This window comes from Dendrobates tinctorius, unplaced genomic scaffold (assembly GCF_039654945.1).
Source record: "Dendrobates tinctorius isolate UK_male_01 unplaced genomic scaffold, ASM3965494v1 ptg000173l, whole genome shotgun sequence".
NCBI lineage: Eukaryota > Metazoa > Chordata > Amphibia > Anura > Dendrobatidae > Dendrobates > Dendrobates tinctorius.
In genome coordinates this window covers 2,750,714-2,776,457 of record NW_027361840.1, presented here as the reverse complement: position 1 = coordinate 2,776,457, position 25,744 = coordinate 2,750,714, and the positions used below count along the sequence as shown (strand labels likewise).

Sequence of the window (25,744 nt, the reverse complement as noted above, 5' to 3'; positions counted from 1 at the left end):
GGAGTATAAGAATGCAGAACAGTGAGTGCAGCTCTGGGTGTGAGTGGAGTATAAGAGCGCACAATAGCGAATGGAGCTCTGGGTGTGAGTGGAGTATAAGAACGCATAATAGTGAGTGCAGCTCTGGGTGTGAGTGGAGTATAAGAACGCAGAATAGTGAGTGGAGCTCTGGGTGTGAGTAGAGTATAAGATCGCAGAATAGTGAGTGCAGCTCTGGTTGTGAGTGGAGTATAAGAACGCACAGTAGTGTGTGCAGCTCTGGGTATGAGTGGAGTATAAGAGCGCAGAATAGTGTGTGCAGCTCTGGGTGTGGGTGGAGTATAAGAACCCAGAATAGTGAGTGCAGCTCTGGGTATGAGTGGAGTATAAAAGCGCAGAATAGCGTTTGCAGCTCTGGGTGTGAGTGGAGTATAAGAACGCAGAATAGTGAGTGCAGCTCTGGTTGTGAGTGGAGTATAAGAACGCAGAATAGGGAGTGGAGCTCTGGGTGTGAGTGGAGTATAAGAACGCAGAATAGCGAGTGCAGCTCTGGGTGTGAGTGGAGTATAAGAACGCAGAATAGCGAGTGCAGCTCTGGGTGTGAGTGGAGTATAAGAACGCAGAATAGTGAGTGGAGCTCTGGGTGTGAGTGGAGTATAAGAACCCAGAATAGTGAGTGCAGCTCTGGTTGTGAGTGGAGTATAAGAACGCATAATAGTGAGTGCAGCTCTGGGTATGAGTGGAGTATAAGAACGCAGAATAGCGAGTGCAGCTGTGGGTGTGAGTGGAGTATAAGAACGCACAGTAGTGTGTGCAGCTCTGGGTGTGAGTGGAGTATAAGAGCGCAGAATAGTGAGTGCAGCTCAGGGTGTGAGTGGAGTATAAGAACCCAGAATAGTGAGTGCAGCTCTGGGTATGAGTGGAGTATAAGAGCGCAGAATAGTGTTTGTAGCTCTGGGTGTGAGTGGAGTATAAGAGCGCAGAATAGTGAGTGCAGCTCTGGTTGTGAGTGGAGTATAAGAACCCAGAATAGTGAGTGCAGCTCTGGGTATGAGTGGAGTATAAGAGCGCAGAATAGTGAGTGCAGCTCTGGGTGTGAGTGGAGTATAAGAACCCAGAATAGTGAGTGCAGCTCTGGGTATGAGTGGAGTATAAGAGCGCAGAATAGTGTTTGTAGCTCTGGGTGTGAGTGGAGTATAAGAGCGCAGAATAGTGAGTGCAGCTCTGGTTGTGATTGGAGTATAAGAATCCAGAATAGTGAGTGCAGCTCTGGGTGTGAGTGGAGTATAAGAACACAGAATAGTGAGTGCAGCTCTGGGTATGAGTGGAGTATAAGAGCGCAGAATAGTGTTTGTAGCTCTGGGTGTGAGTGGAGTATAAGAGCGCAGAATAGTGAGTGCAGCTCTGGTTGTGAGTGGAGTATAAGAATCCAGAATAGTGAGTGCAGCTCTGGGTATGAGTGGTGTATACGGACCCAGAATAGTGAGTGCAGCTCTGGGTGTGAGTGGAGTATAAGAACGCATAATAGTGAGTGCAGCTCTGGGTATGAGTGGAGTATAAGAACGCAGAATAGTGAGTGGAGCTCTGGGTGTGAGTGGAGTTTAAGAACGCAGAAGAGCGAGTGCAGCTCTGGGTGTGAGTGGAGTATAAGAGCGCAGAATAGTGAGTGCAGCTCTGGTTGTGAGTGGAGTATAAGAACGCATAATAGTGAGTGCAGCTCTGGGTATGAGTGGAGTATAAGAACGCAGAATAGCGAGTGCAGCTGTGGGTGTGAGTGGAGTATAAGAACGAAGAATAGTGTGTGCATCTCTGGGTGTGAGTGGAGTATAAGAACGCAGAATAGTGAGTGCAGCTCTGGGTATGAGTGGAGTATAAGAACGCAGAATAGTGAGTGCAGCTCTGGGTATGAGTGGAGTATAAGAACGCAGAATAGTGAGTGCAGCTCTGGGTGTGAGTGGATTATAAGAATGCAGAACAGTGAGTGCAGCTCTGGGTGTGAGTGGAGTATAAGAGCGCACAATAGCGAATGGAGCTCTGGGTGTGAGTGGAGTATAAGAACGCATAATAGTGAGTGCAGCTCTGGGTGTGAGTGGAGTATAAGAACGCAGAATAGTGAGTGGAGCTCTGGGTGTGAGTGGAGTATAAGATCGCAGAATAGTGAGTGCAGCTCTGGTTGTGAGTGGAGTATAAGAACGCACAGTAGTGTGTGCAGCTCTGGGTATGAGTGGAGTATAAGAGCGCAGAATAGTGTGTACAGCTCTGGGTGTGAGTGGAGTATAAGAACGCAGAATAGTGAGTGGAGCTCTGGGTGTGGGTGGAGTATAAGAACCCAGAATAGTGAGTGCAGCTCTGGGTATGAGTGGAGTATAAGAGCGCAGAATAGCGTTTGCAGCTCTGGGTGTGAGTGGAGTATAAGAACGCAGAATAGTGAGTGCAGCTCTGGTTGTGAGTGGAGTATAAGAACGCAGAATAGTGAGTGGAGCTCTCAGTGTGAGTGGAGTATAAGAACGCAGAATAGCGAGTGCAGCTCTGGGTGTGAGTGGAGTATAAGAACGCAGAATAGCGAGTGCAGCTCTGGGTGTGAGTGGAGTATAAGAACGCAGAATAGTGAGTGGAGCTCTGGGTGTGAGTGGAGTATAAGAACCCAGAATAGTGAGTGCAGCTCTGGTTGTGAGTGGAGTATAAGAACGCATAATAGTGAGTGCAGCTCTGGGTATGAGTGGAGTATAAAAACGCAGAATAGCGAGTGCAGCTGTGGGTGTGAGTGGAGTATAAGAACGCACAGTAGTGTGTGCAGCTCTGGGTGTGAGTGGAGTATAAGAGCGCAGAATAGTGAGTGCAGCTCTGGGTGTGAGTGGAGTATAAGAACCCAGAATAGTGAGTGCAGCTCTGGGTATGAGTGGAGTATAAGAGCGCAGAATAGTGTTTGTAGCTCTGGGTGTGAGTGGAGTATAAGAGCGCAGAATAGTGAGTGCAGCTCTGGTTGTGAGTGGAGTATAAGAACCCAGAATAGTGAGTGCAGCTCTGGGTATGAGTGGAGTATAAGAGCGCAGAATAGTGTTTGTAGCTCTGGGTGTGAGCGGAGTATAAGAGCGCAGAATAGTGAGTGCAGCTCTGGTTGTGAGTGGAGTATTAGAACCCAGAATAGTGAGTGTAGCTCTGGGTGTGAGTGGAGTATAAGAGCGCAGAATAGTGAGTGCAGCTCTGGGTGTGAGTGGAGTATACGGCGGATGTTCTCGGCGCGGGCTGCTGTGCTTACCCGTCTGCCACCCCGGACTCCTGTCGCTGGGGGGTGCGCGGCCCTTGTCTCGGACCACGGCTGCCTCCTCCAGGACCTCCATCTTGCCCTTGTACTGCAGCTCCAGCAGGGGGAGGACGTCCGGCAATCTGGCGGAGATGACGCTGCAGGTGACGTCCGGCCGCCCGATGAACCTCTGCCGGACCCTCATCTCGTGGCCGCTCACCACCCTGATGTCGTCCACGTCCTGCCGCTGGTAGCGCTGCACCGGCCGGAGGTCGCAGTCACAGATCTCCAGGGCGGACAGCAGGAGCGTCAGGTGTCCCGGGCGGAGGGTGACGTCGGGGTGACGGCAGAAGACGATGGGGATGACAGTGATGACGCCGTCCTTCCCGCGGCTCAGGGAGGACGCCGCAGCTTCTGTACTCGTCGTCCTCTTCCAAGGATTCCTGCTGAACGGCCACCAGGACGGAGACTCCAGGACTGACAGCATCCTGCGGGGACGACAACCAGAGAGCGTCGCTGCAGACCATCGCACCCGACCCCTAGGGTCACCGTACCAATGCCGGCTGTGCTGGAGGCGACTGCCGGACCACCATAGATCGTGCTCATCCTGCACCTCCTGGTTCATGAACACAAGGCCAGAGCATAATATAGCAAGGGGTTAATGGTAGATCCTCTGCTCAGTATCCCCGGTCCTGCACTCATGAGGCTCGGGATGAGCCGTGCAGGCAGCAGGGGGTTAATGGTAGATCCTCTGCTCTCCATCCCTGGCCCTGATCTCGTGCACCAGGAGGCACAGGATGAGCAGTGCAGGCAGCAGGGGGTTAATGGTAGATCCTCTGCTCTCGATCCCTGGCCTTGCTCTCCTGCAGCAGGAGGCACAGGATGAGCAGTGCAGGCAGCAGGGGGTTAATGGTAGATCCTCTGCTCTCGATCCCTGGCCTTGCTCTCCTGCAGCAGGAGGCACAGGATGAGCAGTGCAGGCAGCAGGGGGTTAATGGTAGATCCTCTGTTCTCCATCCCTGGCCCTGATCTCGTGCAGCAGGGGGCTCAGGATGAGCAGTGTAGGCAGCAGGGGGTTAATGGTACATCCTCTGCTCTCCATCCTTGGCCTCGTGCAGCAGGGGGCTCAGGATGACTCTTACCTGTCGGCGGTGGCCATGTCGCCCTCTATCTTGCTCAGGCCGCTCGTGATGTTGCCCAGCTGCTCCCCCTGGTGGTGCAGGACCCGGGTGGTGTCCTCCAGGCGTCTCTGGGAGCCGGACATGATGGCGATGAGCTCGGCCCCCCGGGAGGTGTTGGGGGTCCCCTGCTCCCCTCGCGGTGACAGGAGCTGCTCCCTCCAGAAGTGCTCCAGCACGGTGAAGACGGCGTTCCTGCTGGGCGCCAGCGAGCTGAACCAGTGCTTGTGCCCGCCGCGCGCCAGCACCGTGATGGCGCTGAAGATGTAACTGGACGACTCCTTCTTCATCTCATTGATGCAGGACAGCGGGACGCTCACTGCGCAGTGCTCGGCTCCGTCCAGCTGGAGGCGCAGGTGAGTGGCGGTCAGCGACAGCCGCCCCGGACGCCATCGCTTCTCGCTGGCCAGGTAGTAGGAGCAGCTCCAGCTCCGGACGGCGGGATCCTTACTCATCAGGGTCCGAGATCAATCTGCAAAATCAACAGAGAACTGCTGAGTCTGCACGAACACAAATCAGGAGAGCAAGGCTGCAGTGTAAAGCAATCAACCAAAAACCCCAAACATTAATGTGCCTCCCACAATGACATCAAACCCATCTGTTCTATGTTGTTGTAGATAAAACAGAAACGAGCACAAGGTTCAAACAATGAAAAAATCATTTTTATTATTCCACATGGAAAAAATCTTTAAATAATTACAACACAAATTATCATACAAGCTGACGTAACCTGTATGGCAGGAGTAATGACATGGATATCAACGCGCCATTATTAACCTTCACCGACCCTTTAATGTTACTAGTGCGGCCCGGCGCCATCATTATTTTGGCCTCCAATCAATGTATGAAGTCCGGCAAAGCCGCAGCCCGTCCACCTCCAGAACAAGGGAGAGATCCAAGCACAATTCACTCCAGCAAGGAACCAGTGCCCGTCCAATGATTATATCATAGCTCACATGTATATAGCCTGGTGCCACATCCCTCACCCCGACGCGCGTTTCGTCCTCTTCATCAGGGGGCGTATCAAGGAAGAGGGAAAGTGGGTTTTTATATTGTTAAAGCACCAATGAAAATGTATAGAATTGGAACAGCCAAACTAAAGGCGGCGCGCAGCATAACATCACCGCTGGCTCTCAAAAGCCCCGTCATCTCCGGCTGGTGAGACGCCAGCACTCAGGCTGCCATCGTGACAGGCCTGCATGGGTGTCAGCGTACTCCTAATGGCCGGGGAGATCAGAGTCCCAGCAATGGTGAAGGAGAACCGTGTGCTCTATGGTGGCGATTCCAATAGGACCCCACAGAATGACGGTCTGATAAAGTGATCGTCATCTGCCTGATAAATGCAGACGTGAGCGACGTTATTATAATTATATTCTCCAAGACATGAAAACGCGTCATTGCATAAAAGCCGATAATACTATACAAGGCATCATCAATCTCAGGGGCAAACATGCTCTGTGAAGAGAAGACTAATCCATACTTTACTCCATATATCACAACGGTCCTAAAGTCCAGACTATACCGTCAGCTCCGTCACACCGCTGCACTACGATGACAGAGCCACATACACTATGCAAAAGGGACTGACAAGACACCAAGCCATAAACACTAAATACACGAATCTATACAGTGCAAACACAAAAAGGCTAAACTAACATGTACAGATAGATTTATTTTGAACATTATGAACTTTCTTCTTTATGTAGTAAAATATGGATTAGTATTATAGTCCAGTTCCGTGCGGGGTTGAATTGTGCTTGGATCTCTCCCTTCTGGAGGTGGACGGGCTGCGGCTTTGCCGGACTTCATACATTGATTGGAGGCCAAAATAATTATGTCGCCGGGACGCACTAGTAACATTAAAGGGTCGGTGAAGGTTAATAATGGCGCGTTGATCACCATGTCATTACTCCTGCCATACAGGTTACGTCAGCTTGTATTATAATTTGTGTTGTAATTATTTAAAGATTTTTTCCATGTGGAATAATAAAAATAATTTTTTCATTGTTTGAACCTTGTGCTCGTTTCTGTTTTATCTACAACAACATAGAACAGATGGGTTTGATGCAGTGTAAAGCAGGCAGGAACACAGCAGCAGCCTGAGCCGAGACGCAGATACACAACGCAGCTAAGCCCGAACCGCTGATCACCACTGGGCCCCAATGGAGAAAGGCTGCAGTGTAAAGCAGGCAGGAACACAGCAGCAGCCTGAGCCGAGACGCAGATACACAATGCAGCTAAGCCCGAGCCGCTGATCACCACTGGGCCCCAATGGAGAAAGGCTGCAGTGTAAAGCAGGCAGGAACACAGCAGCAGCCTGAGCCGAGACGCAGATACACAACGCAGCTAAGCCCGAGCCGCTGATCACCACTGGGCCCCAATGGAGAAAGGCTGCAGTGTAAAGCAGGCAGGAATACAGCAGCAGCCTGAGCCGAGACGCAGATACACAATGCAGCTAAGCCCGAGCCGCTGATCACCACTGGGCCCCAATGGAGAAAGGCTGCAGTGTAAAGCAGGCAGGAATACAGCAGCAGCCTGAGCCGAGACGCAGATACACAACGCAGCTAAGCCCGAGCCGCTGATTACCACTGGGCCCCAATGGAGAAAGGCCGCAGTGTAAAGCAGGCAGGAATACAGCAGCAGCCTGAGCCGAGACGCAGATACACAACGCAGCTAAGCCCGAGCCGCTGATCACCACTGGGCCCCAATGGAGAAAGGCTGCAGTGTAAGGCAGGCAGGAACACAGCAGCAGCCTGAGCCGAGACGCAGATACACAATGCAGCTAAGCCCGAGCCGCTGATCACCACTGGGCCCCAATGGAGAAAGGCTGCAGTGTAAAGCAGGCAGGAACACAGCAGCAGCCTGAGCCGAGACGCAGATACACAACGCAGCTAACCCCAAGCCGCTGATCACCACTGGGCCCCAATGGAGAAAGACTGCAGTGTAAAGCAGGCAGGAATACAGCAGCCGCCTGAGCCGAGACGCAGATACACAATGCAGCTAAGCCCGAGCCGCTGATCACCACTGGGCCCCAATGGAGAAAGGCTGCAGTGTAAAGCAGGCAGGAATACAGCAGCAAGCAGCAGCCTGAGCCGAGACGCAGATACACAATGCAACTAACCCCGAGCCGCTGATCACCACTGGGCCCCAATGGAGAAAGGCTGCAGTGTAAAGCAGGCAGGAATACAGCAGCAGCCTGAGCCGAGACGCAGATACACAATGCAGCTAAGCATGAGCCGCTGATCACCACTGAGCCCCAATGGAGAAAGGCTGCAGTGTAAAGCAGGCAGGAATACAGCAGCAGCCTGAGCCGAGACGCAGATACACAATGCAGCTAAGCCCGAGCCGCTGATCACCACTGGGCCCCAATGGAGAAAGGCTGCAGTGTAAAGCAGGCAGGAATACAGCAGCAAGCAGCAGCCTGAGCCAAGACGCAGATACACAATGCAGCTAACCCCGAGCCGCTGATCACCACTGGGCCCCAATGGAGAAAGGCTGCAGTGTAAAGCAGGCAGGAATACAGCAGCAGCCTGAGCCGAGACGCAGATACACAATGCAGCTAAGCATGAGCCGCTGATCACCACTGAGCCCCAATGGAGAAAGGCTGCAGTGTAAAGCAGGCAGGAATACAGCAGCAGCCTGAGCCGAGACGCAGATACACAATGCAGCTAAGCCCGAGCCGCTGATTACCACTGGGCCCCAATGGAGAAAGGCTGCAGTGTAAGGCAGGCAGGAACACAGCAGCAGCCTGAGCCGAGACGCAGATACACAATGCAGCTAAGCCCGAGCCGCTGATCACCACTGGGCCCCAATGGAGAAAGGCTGCAGTGTAAAGCAGGCAGGAACACAGCAGCAGCCTGAGCCGAGACGCAGATACACAACGCAGCTAACCCCAAGCCGCTGATCACCACTGGGCCCCAATGGAGAAAGACTGCAGTGTAAAGCAGGCAGGAATACAGCAGCCGCCTGAGCCGAGACGCAGATACACAATGCAGCTAAGCCCGAGCCGCTGATCACCACTGGGCCCCAATGGAGAAAGGCTGCAGTGTAAAGCAGGCAGGAATACAGCAGCAAGCAGCAGCCTGAGCCGAGACGCAGATACACAATGCAGCTAACCCCGAGCCGCTGATCACCACTGGGCCCCAATGGAGAAAGGCTGCAGTGTAAAGCAGGCAGGAATACAGCAGCAGCCTGAGCCGAGACGCAGATACACAATGCAGCTAAGCATGAGCCGCTGATCACCACTGAGCCCCAATGGAGAAAGGCTGCAGTGTAAAGCAGGCAGGAATACAGCAGCAGCCTGAGCCGAGACGCAGATACACAATGCAGCTAAGCCCGAGCTGCTGATCACCACTGGGCCCCAATGGAGAAAGGCTGCAGTGTAAAGCAGGCAGGAATACAGCAGCAGCCTGAGCTGAGACGCAGATACACAACACAGCTAAGCCCGAGCCGCTGATCACTACTGGGCCCCAATGGAGAAAGGCTGCAGTGTAAAGCAGGCAGGAATACAGCAGCAGCCTGAGCCGAGACGCAGATACACAACGCAGTTAAGCAAGAGCCGCTGATCACCACTGGGCCCCAATGGAGAAAGGCTGCAGTGTAAAGCAGGCAGGAATACAGCAGCCGCCTGACCCGAGACGCAGATACACAACGCAGCTAAGCCCGAGCCGCTGATCACCACTGGGCCCCAATGGAGAAAGGCTGCAGTGTAAAGCAGGCAGGAACACAGCAGCAGCCTGAGCCGAGACGCAGATACACAACGCAGCTAACCCCGAGCCGCTGATCACCACTGGGCCCCAATGGAGAAAGACTGCAGTGTAAAGCAGGCAGGAATACAGCAGCAGCCTGAGCCGAGACGCAGATACACAACGCAGCTAAGCCCGAGCCGCTGATCACCCCTGGGCACCAATGGAGAAAGGCTGCAGTGTAAAGCAGGCAGGAATACAGCAGCAGCCTGAGCCGAGACGCAGATACACAATGCAGCTAAGCCCGAGCCGCTGATCACCACTGGGCCCCAATGGAGAAAGGCTGCAGTGTAAAGCAGGCAGGAATACAGCAGCAGCCTGAGCCGAGACGCAGATACACAATGCAGCTAAGCAAGAGCCGCTGATCACCACTGGGCCCCAATGGAGAAAGGCTGCAGTGTAAAGCAGGCAGGAATACAGCAGCAGCCTGAGCCGAGACGCAGATACACAATGCAGCTAAGCCCGAGCCGCTGATCACCACTGGGCCCCAATGGAGAAAGACTGCAGTGTAAAGCAGGCAGGAATAGAGCAGCAGCCTGAGCCGAGACGCAGATACACAATGCAGCTAAGCATGAGCCGCTGACCACCACTGGGCCCCAATGGAGAAAGACTGCAGTGTAAACCAGGCAGGAATACAGCAGCAGCAGCCTGAGCCGAGACGCAGATACACAATGCAGCTAAGCATGAGCCGCTGACCACCACTGGGCCCCAATGGAGAAAGGCTGCACTGTAAAGCAGGCAGGAATACAGCAGCAGCAACCTGAGCCGAGACGCAGATACATAATGCAGCTAAGCCCGAGCCGCTGATCACCACTGGGCCCCAAGGGAGAAAGGCTGCAGTGTAAAGCAGGCATGAATACAGCAGCAGCCGCCTGAGCCGACATGCAGATACACAATGCAGCTAAGCATGAGCCGCTGACCACCACTGGGCCCCAAGGGAGAAAGGCTGCAGTGTAAAGCAGGCAGGAATACAGCAGCAGCAGCCTGAGCCGACATGCAGATACACAATGCAGCTAAGCATGAGCCGCTGACCACCACTGGGCCCCAAGGGAGAAAGGCTGCAGTGTAAAGCAGGCAGGAATACAGCAGCAGCAGCCTGAGCCGAGACACAGTTAAACAATGCAGCTAAGCATGGGCCGCTAATAACCACTGGGCCCCAATGGAGAAAGGCTGCAGTGTAAAGCAGGCAGGAATACAGCAGCAGCAACCTGAGTTGAGACGCAGATACACAATGCAGCTAAGCATGAGCCGCTGACCATCACTGGGCCCCAAGGGAGAAAGGCTGCAGTGTAAAGCAGGCAGGAATACAGCAGCAGCTTGAGCTGAGACGCAGATACACAATGCAGCTAAGCATGAGCCGCTGACCACTACTGGGCCCCAAGGGAGAAAGGCTGCAGTGTAAAGCAGGCAGGAATACAGCAGCCAACTGAGCCGAGATGCAGATACACAATGCAGCTAAGCATGAGCCGCTGACCACTACTGGGCCCCAAGGGAGAAAGGCCGCAGTGTAAAGCAGGCAGGAATACAGCAGCAGCCTGAGCCGAGACGCAGATACACAATGCAGCTAAGAATGAGCCGCTGACCACCACTGGGCCCCAAGGGAGAAAGGCTGCAGTGTAAAGCAGGCAGGAATACAGCAGCAGCAGCCTGAGCCGAGACGCAGATACACAATGCAGCTAAGCCTGAGCCGCTGATCACCACTGGGCCCCAATGGAGAAAGGCTGCAGTGTAAAGCAGGCAGGAATACAGCAGCAGCCTGAGCCGAGACGCAGATACACAATGCAGCTAAGCATGAGCCGCTGACCACCACTGGGCCCCAAGGGAGAAAGGCTGCAGTGTAAAGCAGGCAGGAATACAGCAGCAGCAGCCTGAGCAGAGACGCAGATACACAATGCAGCTAAGCACGAGCCGCTGATCACCACTGGGCCCCAATGGAGAAAGGCTGCAGTGTAAAGCAGGCAGGAATACAGCAGCAGCCTGAGCCGAGACGCAGATACACAATGCAGCTAAGCATGAGCCGCTGACCACCACTGGGCCCCAATGGAGAAAGGCTGCAGTGTAAAGCAGGCAGGAATACAGCAGCAGCCTGAGCCGAGACGCAGATACACAATGCAGCTAAGCATGAGCCGCTGACCACCACTGAGCCCCAAGGGAGAAAGGCTGCAGTGTAAAGCAGGCAGGAATACAGCAGCAGCAGCCTGAGCAGAGACGCAGATACACAATGCAGCTAAGCATGAGCCGCTGACCACCACTGGGCCCCAATGGAGAAAGGCTGCAGTGTAAAGCAGGCAGGAATACAGCAGCAGCCTGAGCCGAAACGCAGATACACAATGCAGCTAAGCATGAGCCGCTGACCACCACTGGGCCCCAAGCGAGAAAGGATGCAGTGTAAAGCATGGGGGTGTGCAGAGCAGACGTGAGACGGGGGTCCTGTGCGGTGACTAGTGGCGCCTCCCCGGCTGACGGCCTTCTGATTAGGGGAGGTCCTGATGACTATACGTGGCCCGGGCGGTTCACATCTGGAGAAACGGGTGAAACGTCCATTTATAAGAAATGAGTTTTTGCAGACTTACAATAAAACCTCGGCAGCTCTTCTGGAGGGCGAGTTACCCGTCAGCTAGAGCTCTCTGCGGTCAGCCGAATCTGAAGAGGCATTGACCTCAGGGGTCTATCATCTGGAGACGTCATGTGACCGGGAGACGTCATGTGACCGGGAGCCGCCAAGGTTTTATCTCATCTGTAAACGACACCACACAGCCACCGACTCGTGACATCATCATCATCATCATACCGGAGGGCAGGCCTGTGGAGTCGGAGTCGTGGAGTCGGAGCTCATTTTGGTGGCGTCAGAGTTGGAGTCGGTATAAAATGGACCGACTCCAACTCCTAAAATATATAATAAATTGGGTGCAGTAATTCAGTGCAGAATGTGCTGAATATTTTTTCATAGGAATTTGGGAAAGTTATGAAATGTCCTATAAATGGCTGTTCTATTCCTGATCTAAGGCGACATTCACACACAGCGTTTTTCCTGCGTTTTTTGAGGATACGTTTTTCAGCTGCAAAAGCCGATCAGCTTTTTAAAAAACCGCATCACCTGAAATGTTTTTGAGCTCATAATGTTTTCAATAGCAAAAGCAGATTATAAATCTGCTCTATCTATATATCCATTTATCCATATCTGTCTATCCATATCATATCTGTACCAAAAAGAATGAAAGCCGGGTAGCACACAGACTAACACTCCTTTTTTTTAGCACCAGTCAGGTACACCTCATAGCGGCCCAAGGACGCCCAGGACAGGCATTGCTCGTCTTCAGTAACATCAACTGATAGTTGGAATAAATAGACGGCATTCATCACCACATCTTCTTAAGGTGCAGGCTTTATTTTCAAGTGTAGGGGTGTGCAGTATGAGGTTCTGCAGCAGCTGAGGTGTGCAGTATGAAATTCTGCGGAACAGTATGAGGTTCTGCCCCCCCCCAGGTTTGATCCTGGATACGCCCATAGTGTGAATGTAGCCTGAGGATCTAGGGTTTATCTTAGCTGAGATAAGTCATAGTGTGTGTGTAATATATATATATATATATATATATATATATATATATACAGTATATGCAGTACAGACCAAAGTTTGGACACACCTTCTCAAAGCGTTTTCTTTATTTTCATGATCATGAAAATTGTAGATTCACTCTGAAGGCATCAAAACTATGAATTACCACATGTGGAATTATATAATTAACAAAAAAGTATGAATCAACTGAAAATATGTCTTATATTCTAGGTTCTTCACAGTATTCACCTTTTGCTTTGATTACTGCTTTGCACACTCTTGGCATTCTCTTGATGGGCTTCAAGAGGTAGTCACCGGAAATGGTCTTCCAACAGTCTTGAAGCAGTTCCCAGAGATGCTTAGCACTTGTCGGCCCTTTTGCCTTCACTCTGCGGTCCAGCTCACCCCAAACCATCTCGATTGGGTTCAGGTCTGGTGACTGTGGAGGCCAGGTCATCTGCGTAACCCCCATCACTCTCCTTCTTGGTCACATAGCCCTTACACAGCCTGGAGGTGTGTTTGAGGTCATTGTCCTGTTGAAAAATAAATGATGGTCCAACTAAACACAAACCGGATGGAATAGCATGCCGCTGCAAGATGCTGTGGTAGCCATGCTGGTTCAGTATGCCTTCAATTTTGAAGAAATCCCCAACAGAATGCCAAGAGTGTGCAAAGCAGTAATCAAAGCAAAAGGTGGCTACTGTGAAGAACCTAGAATATAAGATGTATTTTCAGTTGTTTCACACTTTTTTGTTAATTATATAATTCCACATGTGATAATTCATAGTTTGATGCCTTCAGAGTGAATCTATAATAATAATAATAATAAATTTTATTTCTATAGCGCCAACATATTCCGCAGCACTTTACATTTCAGAGGGGATTTGTACAGACATTAGACATTACAGCATAACAATAATCACATAGATCATAACAGATACCAAGAGGAATGAGGGTCCTGCTCGCAAGCTTACAGTCTATGAGGAAAGAGGGAGACACGAAAGGTGGGTGGTAACAGTTGCCCTGATTGTATGGACCAGCCATAATGTTAAGTGTGTATCAGTACAGACGCAGAGAGCTAATGGATGCATAAAGCATGTGGGAACATGATGCGGGGATCCTAGTTATGGTAAAACTTTTGGCTGTGCCACACAGGGATAGATTAGGTTAATGTGTTGAGGCGATAGGCCAGTCTGAATAAATGCGTTTTCAGGGCACGCTTAAAATTGTGGGGATTGGGGACTAATCGTATTGACCTGGGAAGTGCATTCCAAAGAATTGGCGCAGCACGTGTATAGTCTTGGAGACGGGAGTGGGAGGTTCTGATTATTGAGGATGCTAACCTCAGGTCATCAGCAGAACGGAGGGCGCGGGTAGGGTGGTATACTGAAACAAGGGAGGAGATGTAGGGTGGTGCTGAGCCATGGAGGGCTTTGTGGGTGAGGGTAATAAGTTTATACTGAATTCTGGAGTGGATGGGTAGCCAGTGTAATGACTGGCACAAGGTAGAGGCATCGGTGTAACGATTGGTGAGGAATATGATCCTGGCTGCAGCATTCAAGACAGATTGGAGAGGGGAGAGTTTGGTAAGAGGGAGGCCGATTAGAAGAGAGTTACAATAGTCGAGACGAGAATGAATAAGAGAAACAGTAAGAGTTTTTGCAGAGTCAAAAGTAAGAAAAGGTCAAATTCTAGAAATGTTTTTGAGGTGCAGATGACAAGAGCGAGCCAGTGATCGGATGTGGGGGGAAAAGGAAAGCTCGGAATCAAGTATGACCCCAAGACAGCGGGCCTGTTGCTGGGGAGTAATAGTGGAACCACACACAGAAATGGCAATGTCGGGTATAGGTACATTAGTAGAGGGAGGAAACACAAGGAGTTCAGTCTTTGACAGGTTCAGTTTCAGATATAGTGAGGACATGATGTTAGACACAGCGTTTAGACAATCGCCGGTGTTTTCTAGAAAGGCTGGCGTGATGTCAGGAGAAGCGTATAATTGGGTGTCATCAGCATAGAGATGGTACTGGAAACCAAATCTACTGATTGTTTGACCAATAGGGGCAGTGTACAAGGAGAAGAGGAGGGGGCCTAGAACCGATCCTTGAGGAACCCCAACAGTAAGGGGAAGATGAGAGGAGGAGGAACCAGCAAAAGATACAGTAAAGGAGCGGTCAGAGAGATAGGAGGAGAACCAGGAGAGAACGGTGTCCTTGAGGCCAATGGAGCGGAGCATAGTGAGGAGGAGCTGATGATCCACAGTGTCGAATGCTGCAGAGAGATCCAAGAGAATTAGCATGGAGTAATGACCATTAGATTTAGCTGTTAGTAGATCATTAGAGACTTTAGTGAGGGCAGTTTCAGTAGAGTGTAAAGAGCGGAAACCGGATTGGCGAGGGTCGAGAAGAGAGTTATCAGAGAGATAGTGGATAAGACGGGAGTGGACCAGGCGTTCCAGGAGTTTAGAGATGAAGGGAAGATTAGAGACAGGTCTATAGTTAGCAGCACAGTTTTGGTCGAGAGATGGTTTTTTAAGTAGTGGATGTATGACGGCATGCTTAAATGAGGAGGGAAAGATACCGGAAGAGAGAGAGAGGTTAAATATTTTAGTTAGGTAAGGGGTGACAGCAGGGGAAAGGGACTGGAGGAGATGTGACGGAATAGGGTCACTGGTGCAAGTGGTTGGGCGAGAAGATGCAAGGAGCCTGCTTACAATTTTCATAGTCATGAAAACAAAGAAAACTCTTTGAATGAGGTGTGTCCAAAATAATCAATATTACAAAGTGTTTTACATATTTACAATTGATTACAATTTTTTGTGTTCTAAAGTTGTATTCCAATAAATATATATTATGTTCTATCTAAATATCTTGATAATTGTATCATAAAAAACGATTTAATGTCTGATGTTCACATTGTACTACAATACATTTTTCACTTAAATATAAGCAATATATGTGGGAGTCGTGGAGTCGGTGTAAGGGAAATTGAGGAGTCGGAGTCGCAGGTTTGGCTTACCGACTCCACAGCCCTGCCGGAGGGGGAGGACACCACACAGCCACCGACCCGCAACATCATCATCATACCGGAGGAGGACACCACACAGCCACCGACCCGCGGCATCATCATCATACCGGAGGGGGAGGACACCACACAGCCACCGACCCGCAGCATCATCATCATACCGAAGGGGGGGGACACCACACAGCCACCAACCCACAGCATCATCATCATACCGGAGGGGGAGGACACCACACAGCCCACCGACCAGTGGCATCACCATCATACCGGAGGGGGGAGGACACCACACAGCCACCAACCCGAGGCATGATCATCATCATCATACCGGAAGGGGGGACACCACACAGTCACCGACCCGCGGCATCATCATCATCATACCGGAGGGGGGAGGACACCACACAGCCACCGACCCACAGCATCATCATTATCATATTGGAGGGGAAGTGACACCACATGGCAACCGACCCGCAGCACCATCATCGTGCCTGGCCTCTGCCGCTCCCCCTCATACCCTGGCCTCTGTCACTCCTCTCACACCACGGTCTCTGCCGCTCCCCTCACATCTTGGCCTCTGCTGCTCTCCTCATACCCTGGCCTCTGCTGCTCCCCTCAATTCCCGGCCTCTGCCGATCCCCTCATACCCAGGCCTCTGCCGCTCCCCACACATCCCGGCCTCTGCTGCTCTGCTCATACCCTGGCCTCTGCCGCTCCCCTCATACTCTGGTCTCTGCCGCTCCTCTCACATCCTGGCCTCTGCTGCCCTCCTCATACCCTGGCCTCTGCCGCTCCCCACATACTCTGGCCTCTGCCGCTCCCCTCACATCCCGGCCTGTGCTGCTCTCCTCATACCCCGGCCTCTGCCGTTTCGCTCATACCTCGCCCTCTGACGCTGCCCCAAATCCCTTCCTATCCCAAATTACAGGTCCAGATGAATTACTCCCCAGAGTACTGAAGGAGATAGCAGAAGAAATTTTTGAACCCCTCTCCATAATCTTTGAAAATTCTTGGAGAACAGGAGAAGTCCCAGAAGACTGGAGAAGAGCAAATGTTGTTCCTATCTTCAAAAAGAGTAAGAAGGTGGACCCAGGCAACTATAGGCCGGTGAGTCTGACTTCTATACCAGGAAAGATCTTTGAACAAATTATTAAACAACATGTATGTCAGTACCTGGATAAGAATGAAGTGATTAAACAGAGTCAGCATGGGTTTGTAACTAATAAGTCATGTCAGACTAACTTAATTTCCTTTTATGACAGAATCACTGACTGGGTGGATCAGGGAAATGCTGTAGATATATTATATCTATGGTATGGACAAGGCAACTGTTAGGTGGATTCATAACTGGCTTAGTGATAGGACCCAAAGAGTGGTTGTAAATGGCTGCACATCCAGTTGGAAGAATGTCTCAAGTGGGGTACCACAGGGCTCTGTCCTGGGCCCTGTATTGTTCAACATCTTATTAACGATTTAGATGAAGGAATTGAGGGTAAACTGATTAAATTTGTTGATGACACAAAGCTAGGTGTCATAGCTAATACTAGAGAAGAGAGAGAGGATTCAAAAAGATATAAATAAACTGGAGCAGTGGGCAGCAACTAACAGAATGGCTTTTAACAGGGAAAAATGCAAAGTACTACATCTGGGCAATAAAAATGAAAAAAGCATATACAGAATGGGAGGAAAAGGGCTAAGCAACAGCACATGTGAAAAAGACTTGGGTATACTAATAGATCACAGACGGAATATGAGTCAACAGTGTGATGCAGCAGCAAAAAAGGCAAATGCAATTCTAGGATGTATTAACAGAAGCATACAGTCTAGATCACGTGAAGTCATTATTGCCCTCTACTCCTCTTTGGTCAGACCTCATCTGGAATATTGTGTCCAGTTTTGGGCGCCACATATTAAAAAAGACATCAACAAACTGGAGCAAGTTCAGAAAAGAGCGACCAGAATGGTGACCGGTCTGCAAACCCTGTCTTATGAGGAAAGGTTGCAGGATTTGGGATTGTTTAGTTTGCAAAAGAGAAGACTGAGAGGAGACTTAATAGCTGTCTACAAATATCTAAAGGGCTGTCACATTGTAGAAGGATCATAATTATTCTCATTTGCACAAGGAAAGACTAGAAGCAATGGGATGAAACTGAATGGGAGGAGACACAGATTAGAGATTAGAAAAAACTTTTGACCGTGAGAACAGAGAAAACCAAAGAGAACAAATCCTCCAATAAATTATTAAAATATAAATTTTATTGAACCTTATATAAAAATCTTTAAAAAGGAAGACAATACACAAAAAAAGTGAAAAAACAGCAAACATTGAGCAGAAGGATAAATTCAGTCGGTCATAAATAAATAAAGATCCAAAAGAAATTTTTACAAGTAAGATCCAAAGTAGATAAATAGAAGCAGAAATGCTTTTAAGTGGATCACATAGCGGTGTGAATAAAACAGGACACTCATCAGGAGAGCTTTAAACTAGAACAACATGGGAAGGGAAGCAAAAGACCAGAAAAAGCCATACACCTGACAAATGCTATTGAGAACTCTGCTATTAGAAGTGGAAAGGAAGAACAAAGACAAAAGAATCTAATTAATAAAAATATTGGAGAAAGAGAAACCAATCACAAACTAAAATGTTTCTATACTAATGCACAAAGCATGGGCAACAAACAAGGAGAATTGGAACTACTAACACAGGAAAAGAAATATGATGTCATTGGAATCACTGAGACTTGGTGGGACAATACACATGATTGGAATACAAGACTAGAAGGATACAACTTATTTGCAACAGACTTGATAAACGAGGAGGGGGTGTCGCATTGTATGTTAGAAATGCGTATATCTGCACAGAGATTGAAGCTTCAGAGACTGGGAGTTCTGTGGAAACTGTTTGGGTAAGAATACAAGGACAGAACAATGGAAAGGACACCATTGTAGGCATTTACTACAGGCCACCTGTGCAAGCTGAAGATATGGATGAACTCTTTATGCATCAAATGGCCAAGTTCTCCAAAAAATATGACATAGTTGTCATGGGAGATTTCAACTATCCAGACATTTGTTGGGAATCTCTCTCAGGCAAAACTAACAGGTCAAAGAAATTCTTATCCTCTCTTGCTGACAACTTTATCTTCCAAAAGGTAGGGGAGAAAACAAGGGGAACTGCTACCTTGGATCTAATCCTTATAAACAGGGAGGAAATGGTTGAGGAGGTAAAAGTGGCTGGGACCCTAGGAGGTAGCGACCATGCTATTTTAGAATTTTGGACAACTAGAGGCGGAAGACCTGTGAAGACTCAGACGTCAAGGTTAGATTTCAGAAAGGCAGATTTTAAGGGATTCAGAAAGAGAATTGGAGGGATCCAATGGCTGGATATCCTTAAAGACAAAAATGTCCAGGAAGGATGGGAAATCTTGAAAAATGAAATTCTCAAAGCACAAATGTTAACAATTCCGAAAAGAGGGAAGAATTGGAAGCATTTAAGGAAGCCAGGATGGATGAACACAGAACTTAAGCACATGCTAAAAAGGAAGAAAAAAAATGTTTATAAAATGGAAAGAGGGAGGCATATCTAAAGAAGATTATAATGCTGTCTGCAGAACCTGCAGGGCACAAATCAGATTACTAAAGCTGACAATGAATTGAGGCTTGCAAGAGATGTCAAAAGCAATAATAAAGGATTTTGGGGATATGTCAAAAGTAAAAGAAAAGTCAAAGATGCTATAGGATTTTTACAGGATGAAAATGATGAAATGGTAAGACAGGATGTTGAGAAGGCCGAACTTTTAAATTCCTATTTTGCATCTGTTTTCTCTCAGAAAGGAAATGTAACATCAACTGTTCTTCACTGTCCTATTAAGGGAATAGAAGAATCCAGGATATCTATAAACAGAAAGATAGTGAGGAAACACTTAGCTAACCTAAATGAATTCAAGTCTCCAGGTCCAGATGAATTACACCCCAGAGTACTGAAGGAGATAGCAGAAGAAATTTTTGAACCCCTCTCCATAATCTTTGAAAATTATTGGAGAACAGGAGAAGTCCCAGAAGACTGGAGAAGAGCAAATGTTGTTCCTATCTTCAAAAAGGGGAAGAAGGTGGACCCAGGCAACTATAGGCCGGTGAGTCTGACTTCTATACCAGGAAAGATCTTTGAGCAAATTATTAAACAACATGTATGTCAGTACCTGGATAAGAATGAAGTGATTAAACAGAGTCAGCATGGGTTTGTAACTAATAAGTCATGTCAGACTAACTTAATTTCCTTCTATGACGGAATCACTGATTGGGTGGATCAAGGAAATGCTGTAGATATAGTATATCTTGACTTCAGCAAAGCATTTGACAAAGTATCTCATACAATTCTTATTGAAAAAATGACTAAGTATGGAATGGACAAGGCAACTGTTAGGTGGATTCATAACTGGCTTAGTGATCGGACCCAAAGAGTGGTCGTAAATGGCTGCACATCCAGTTGGAAGAATGTCTCAAGTGGGGTACCACAGGGCTCTGTCCTGGGCCCTGTATTGTTCAACATCTTTATCAACGATTTAGATGAAGGAATTGAGGGTAAACTGCTTAAATTTGCTGATGACACAAAGCTAGGAGGGATAGCTAATACTAGAGAAGAGAGAGAGAGGATTCAAAAAAGTATAAATATACTGGAGCAGTGGGCAGCAACTAACAGAATGGTTTTTAACAGGGAAAAATGCAAAGTACTACATCTGGGCAATAAAAATGAAAAAAGCATATACAGAATGGGAGGAATAGGGCTAAGTGACAGCACATGTGAAAAAGACTTGGGTATACTAATAGATCACAGACTGAATATGAGTCAACAGTGTGATGCAGCAGCAAAAAAGGCAAATGCAATTCTAGGATGTATTAACAGAAGCATACAGTCTAGATCACGTGAAGTCATTATTTCCCTCTACTCCTCTTTGGTCAGACCTCATCTGGAATATTGTGTCCAGTTTTGGGCACCACATTTTAAAAAAGACATCAACAAACTGGAGCAAGTTCAGAAAAGAGCGACCAGAATGGTGACCGGTCTGCAAACCCTGTCTTATGAGGAAAGGTTGCAGGATTTGGGAATGTTTAGTTTGCAAAGGAGAAGACTGAGAGGAGACTTAATAGCTGTCTATAAATATCTAAAGGGCTGTCACATTGTAGAAGGATCAACTTTATTCTCATTTGCACAAGGAAAGACTAGAAGCAATGGGATGAAACTGAATGGGAGGAGACACAGATTAGATATTAGGAAAAACTTTTTGACAGTTAGAGTGATCAATGAGTGGAACAGGCTGCCACGAGAAGTGCTGAGTTCTCCTTCAATGGAAGTCTTCACACAGAGGCTGGACAGACTGTCTGTAATGATTTAGCGAATCCTGCTTTGAGCAGGGGGTTGGACCAGATGGCCCAGGAGGTCCCTTCCAACTCTACGATTCTATGATTCTATGACTAAACTGGGGAGAAGATAATTCAATAGAAGAAAACTTCATACAGTTCATAAATAGCAAATACAAGACAATACTGAGAGCTGGCAGAGTAAGAATACTTCTTTGCACATCATAGAAAATGCATAATAGGTAAAAATACATAATATACATAGATAATTAAATGCACAGAGTAACCCTGAGTCCAGCCTGTTGCAATGTGCCCCTTGACGCGCGTTTCGAGATCTTTTCCTCAGAAGAGGGCACATTGCAGCAGGTTGGACAGGTTGGACTCTGGGTGACTCTGTACATTTTTAGACATGGTTCAATAAAAATTCTATTTTAATAATTTATTGGAGGATTTTTTCTCTTTGGTTTTCTCTGTTTTCACAGCGGCTAGACAAACATCTGTCTGGGATGATTTAGCGAATCCTGTTTTGAGCGGGGGGTTGGACCAGATGGCCCAGGAGGTCCCTTCCAACTCTACTATTCTATGATACTATGATTTGCTCCCAAATTCCCCCTCTCCTCCCTTGCCCCAGCTGCCCCCTCTCCTCCCATATTTCATTTCCCGTCATATCTCGGCTCCCACACCTTCTCTCGTTTCCCACCCCTGGTACCGAATTCTGATTCCTCCTGTTCCTTTCTTGCGTCAGCCCTGGCCCCTGAATCCTCTCATATCCCAGCTCCTCCCAAACCCTGGCTCCCTCGTTCCTTCAGGATTCCGCCTCCAGGGCTCACTTCATACCCCGGTCCTCTCTGATTCTTCTATATCCTGGCAGATACTGGGACAGCGGGATACGATGGGACAGAAGTAACAGAGAACCATTGGCGCATGCCTGCATAATGCCGCCGGTCACAGGACAAGCGGAGGGCCACCGATCGCAGGACGAGCGGAGGGCCACCGATCGCAGGACCGGCGGAGGGCCACCGATCGCAGGACCGGCGGAGGGCCACCGATCGCAGGACCGGCGGAGGGCCACCGATCGCAGGACCGGCGGAGGGCCACCGATCGCAGGACAGGCGGAGGGCCACCGATCGCAGGACCGGCGGAGGGCCAGCGATCGCAGGACCGGCGGAGGGCCACCGATCGCAGGACCGGCGGAGGGCCACCGATCGCAGGACCGGCGGAGGGCCACCGATCGCAGGACCGGCGGAGGGCCAGCGATCGCAGGACCGGCGGAGAGCCACCGATCGCAGGGTCAGCGGAGGGCCACCGATCCTGGGCACGGGGGGCCGTCAGCTGGTCCTGAGGCTGCATTGTTGGGATAGCTTCCCCTCGTCCGGTCACTTTTCTCAAGGAGATGATACCCGACATCAGATGTTGGCAGTGCTGCGCTCAGTGATGCACTCAGTGCTGCGCTCAGTGCTGCGCTCAGTGATGCACTCAGTGCTGCGTCCAGTGATTGGCTTCATGCTCAGGACTGATTCGCCGCCATCACAGTCTCTCTGGAGTGTCAGGATTCTGGTCTGAAGATTCAATGTGCAAATTAAAGGGACGTCCTAAATCCTGTAAAAAATATTATAAAAGCGTCAGAATATTGTATTTGCGCTCCTGCAGCATTTCCTATCACCCACAGTGACGCTGCACACCAGTGATCCGCGCAGGCAGCGGCCGCAGGGTCGGAGAAGCCTAATATCCAGACAGCAGGACCTGATCATGTAAGGAATCTGATTGGCCATCAGGGAAGTGATTGTCGACCAGGAGTGATCTGATTGGTTGAGCTGCACAGAAGGAGCCAATCAGATCCTCCAAAGATGAGAAAACTTATCTGATTGATTAGCAACAACCAATCAAATTCCTACTCTCATCTTCCAGGGCTGACGTGATCGGTTGCTAGTGACAACAGCCTGGAATCGTGCCGGGCATTACTGCAGTTGCACTCAGCAACCAATCAGATCACGCCCCCACTGGAAAGAGCATCCTCCGTGATGTGATGCCATGTGACCAGAGATGACCTCCCCCCGTGAACACATGCCGCCCAGTGGCCGGAGAACCACAACTCCCAGCATTCCCGCCCGCCGCGCCTCATACACGGAACGTCAGTTACCGGGAGCTGCACGGATGGGGATCCTGGTGACACCGCCTCTACGTCATCAGCTGCACCACGTGACCAGTCTGTGCAGCCTGGAATAGCGACCGAGCAGAAACTGCGGCGACGGCGGAACTGTGAGAAGGGACAGCGGCCGGCGGGTGACTGGAGGGGCCCCGGCAGGGCTGCCACTAGGAATTTCGGGGCCCCATACTGGCAAAATTTTCGGGGCCCCTTGAAACTCCGCCCAGGCTCCACCCAGCCCCGTCTCCACCCCTCGAACCTTCCAAAGTCCCACCGCTCTCTTGGAACAACTCCACTTCTGCACCATGTCCTCACAAATCACACATTAACAGTTCCCATCACCACATACATAGCCAGCAGCTTTTGTTTTAGCCAAAAGATTTTTTAACCCACCACCACGACAAAGTAGACTCTTTAGGCCGGGCCCTACTCTACTGTAACTTACTAAACATTTGCTAAAATATCCAATACAATTTTGGTATATTTTTATTTATTTTTCCATTTTTAAAATTACCAATAATGCCACATACAAGGGACAAATGCCACCGCACCATGACCAGCCACCATATTACCACCACATGGTGAACTAAAATCCCATATACAAGGAACAAATACCATCACGCCATGACCAGACCACATTTTACCACCACATAGTGACCGGGGCCCCACTCCGGTCATTGGGCCCTATCCAGTAAGGGCAGTAATGCCCTGATAGCGCCCCTGCTTAGGTCAGTGGGTTTGGGAAGAAGGATACTTATATTATAAAGTTTTCGGGAATATTAGGAATAATTAAGGTATATAAAAGAATTGTCCAGCTGAAAAAAGTGTATGGCCGGGGTCACACGAGTGATGATTCTCTCATGTGAGAGAATCAGCTTAATTATGCTACTGACACTCAGCTCAAACTCTCATCCAAGTGTCATCGGATTCTCTTGCATGAGATAATCAGAGCACATTGAGAAGACAGGGAACTTAATTTCTCCATCTTCTCCATTGTCTGAGGTCGTGGATTCAGACTGCACTCAGCTGACAGCTGCACGGCGTGCTGCAGATTATTTTTCCACAGATGAATTCGGTCTGTAGAAAAAATCACAGATCTGCGATGCCCCAAAGTATAACACTGTGCTGAGTGTTATGCAATAAAACATCACATAGCGCTCAGCCGTGTTATACGCTTGTGTGAGCGAGGACTGAGAGCCTTCATTTCCCTGCAGATCTTCTCATCAGCCTCTCATGCTGGAGTCCGGCCTCAGTTACTTTTCTGTAATACTGTGGAATTTTTGCATACTTTTAGGGTGTGTGCACTTGTTGCGGATTCTGCTGCGGATTTTTCCACACAAATTTCACTGAATCCGCCAGTAAAATTACCTGCGTTTTACCTGAGGATTTTCTGCAGATTTTGTGCAGATTTCTACAGCGTTTTTACACTTGTGGATTCCTATAATAAAAGAGGTGTAAAAATGCTGCGGATCCGCACAAATAATTGACATGCTGCAGATTTAAAGCCGCAACATGTGCACAACAGTTTTGGTTTTAGTCTTTTGGGCTATGCGCACACGTAGTGAAACGTGCTGCGGATTTTTCTGTGCGGATTTGGAAAAATCCACAGGTCAAAAGACCTGAGGTTTACCTGCGGATTAGCCCTGCGGTTTCACACCTCACAATGGAGAAGGTGTGAAACCGCTGCGGATTCCGCACAAAGAATTGACATGCTGCGGATTGTAATCCACGGAAAAATCCACAGTATGTGCACTGCGTTTTTCATTCTCCATTGAAAACAATGGTACTGTACACCGCAGCTTAGCTGCTGTTCCACAGAGCCAAAACCGCTGCGGATCCGCAGCAGAATCCGCAACATGTGCACATAGCCTAAGGGTACAACGCAGCAGAATCTGCAATGTGTGCATATACCCTAACATATACTGTGTTTGTGATTATATATATATAGTGTGTGGTTGTGTTACATAACATCTCTGGGAGATGCTATAAATCCTGATGAGCAGTGTCCTGGCCCCCTGTCCCCTCCAGAGAAGGATAAGGCAGTGTGCCCCCTCTGCCCCTGACAGGACACCACAGCTCCATTCTGAAGACTGAAGTTTTTTTTACATAAGTTTGGAGAGTAAATGCAGGGAATCCTAAGAGGGGGCTGCTGTGTCCTGTCAGGGGGCAGGCTGTGCTCAGGGGTCTTATGCTTCTCTGTAGGAGGTGAGGGGGCACTCAGCTCTGCTGTTATCTTGGTCTATAGCTGATACAGGCAGGGGTCAGACTCAGGACATCGCAGCGTCCTTCCTTGGTGAGCGGCTGCTGTGCTGATAGTGTGGCTGACGCTGTCACTGAGCACACAGCCCACTCACTGAGGATCCATCTGCTACAGGGACTGGACTAGATCCTGGCAAGACACTGGCCATACAACACAGGCTCAGACACTCACCGGGGGACTGAGGGCTGCACTGCTGCTCAGTGACTCACTCCAGACTGTGTGGCGGAAGAATACTATATCTGCACTGCACTAAGCCCGTGCTCAGC

At 49.3% G+C, this 25,744-nt stretch overlaps 1 protein-coding gene across 1 annotated transcript; it reads right to left on the bottom strand.

Annotated features, from left to right (window-relative positions):
- Window positions 1-1,442: 1,442 nt before the first annotated feature.
- LOC141053922 (uncharacterized) lies at window positions 1,443-25,724 on the bottom strand. Its single transcript, XM_073551093.1, has 3 exons — window positions 25,650-25,724; window positions 4,366-4,873; window positions 1,443-3,711 (listed from the first exon to the last, which is right to left on the bottom strand). The coding sequence occupies exons 2-3, from the start codon at window positions 4,854-4,856 to the stop codon at window positions 1,581-1,583; spliced, it is 2,622 nt and encodes an 873-aa protein (XP_073407194.1). The 5' UTR covers window positions 4,857-4,873; window positions 25,650-25,724; the 3' UTR covers window positions 1,443-1,580.
- Window positions 25,725-25,744: the final 20 nt, after the last annotated feature.

Bases quoted from the DNA above. Each gene is read 5' to 3' on its own strand.
- LOC141053922 (XM_073551093.1), bottom strand. From the start codon at position 4,856: ATGAGTAAGGATCCCGCCGTCCGGAGCTGGAGCTGCTCCTACTACCTG. The intron at 3,712-4,365 runs GTAAGAGTCATC...TCGTCCCCGCAG, and splicing joins GACATGGCCACCGCCGACAG to GATGCTGTCAGTCCTGGAGT.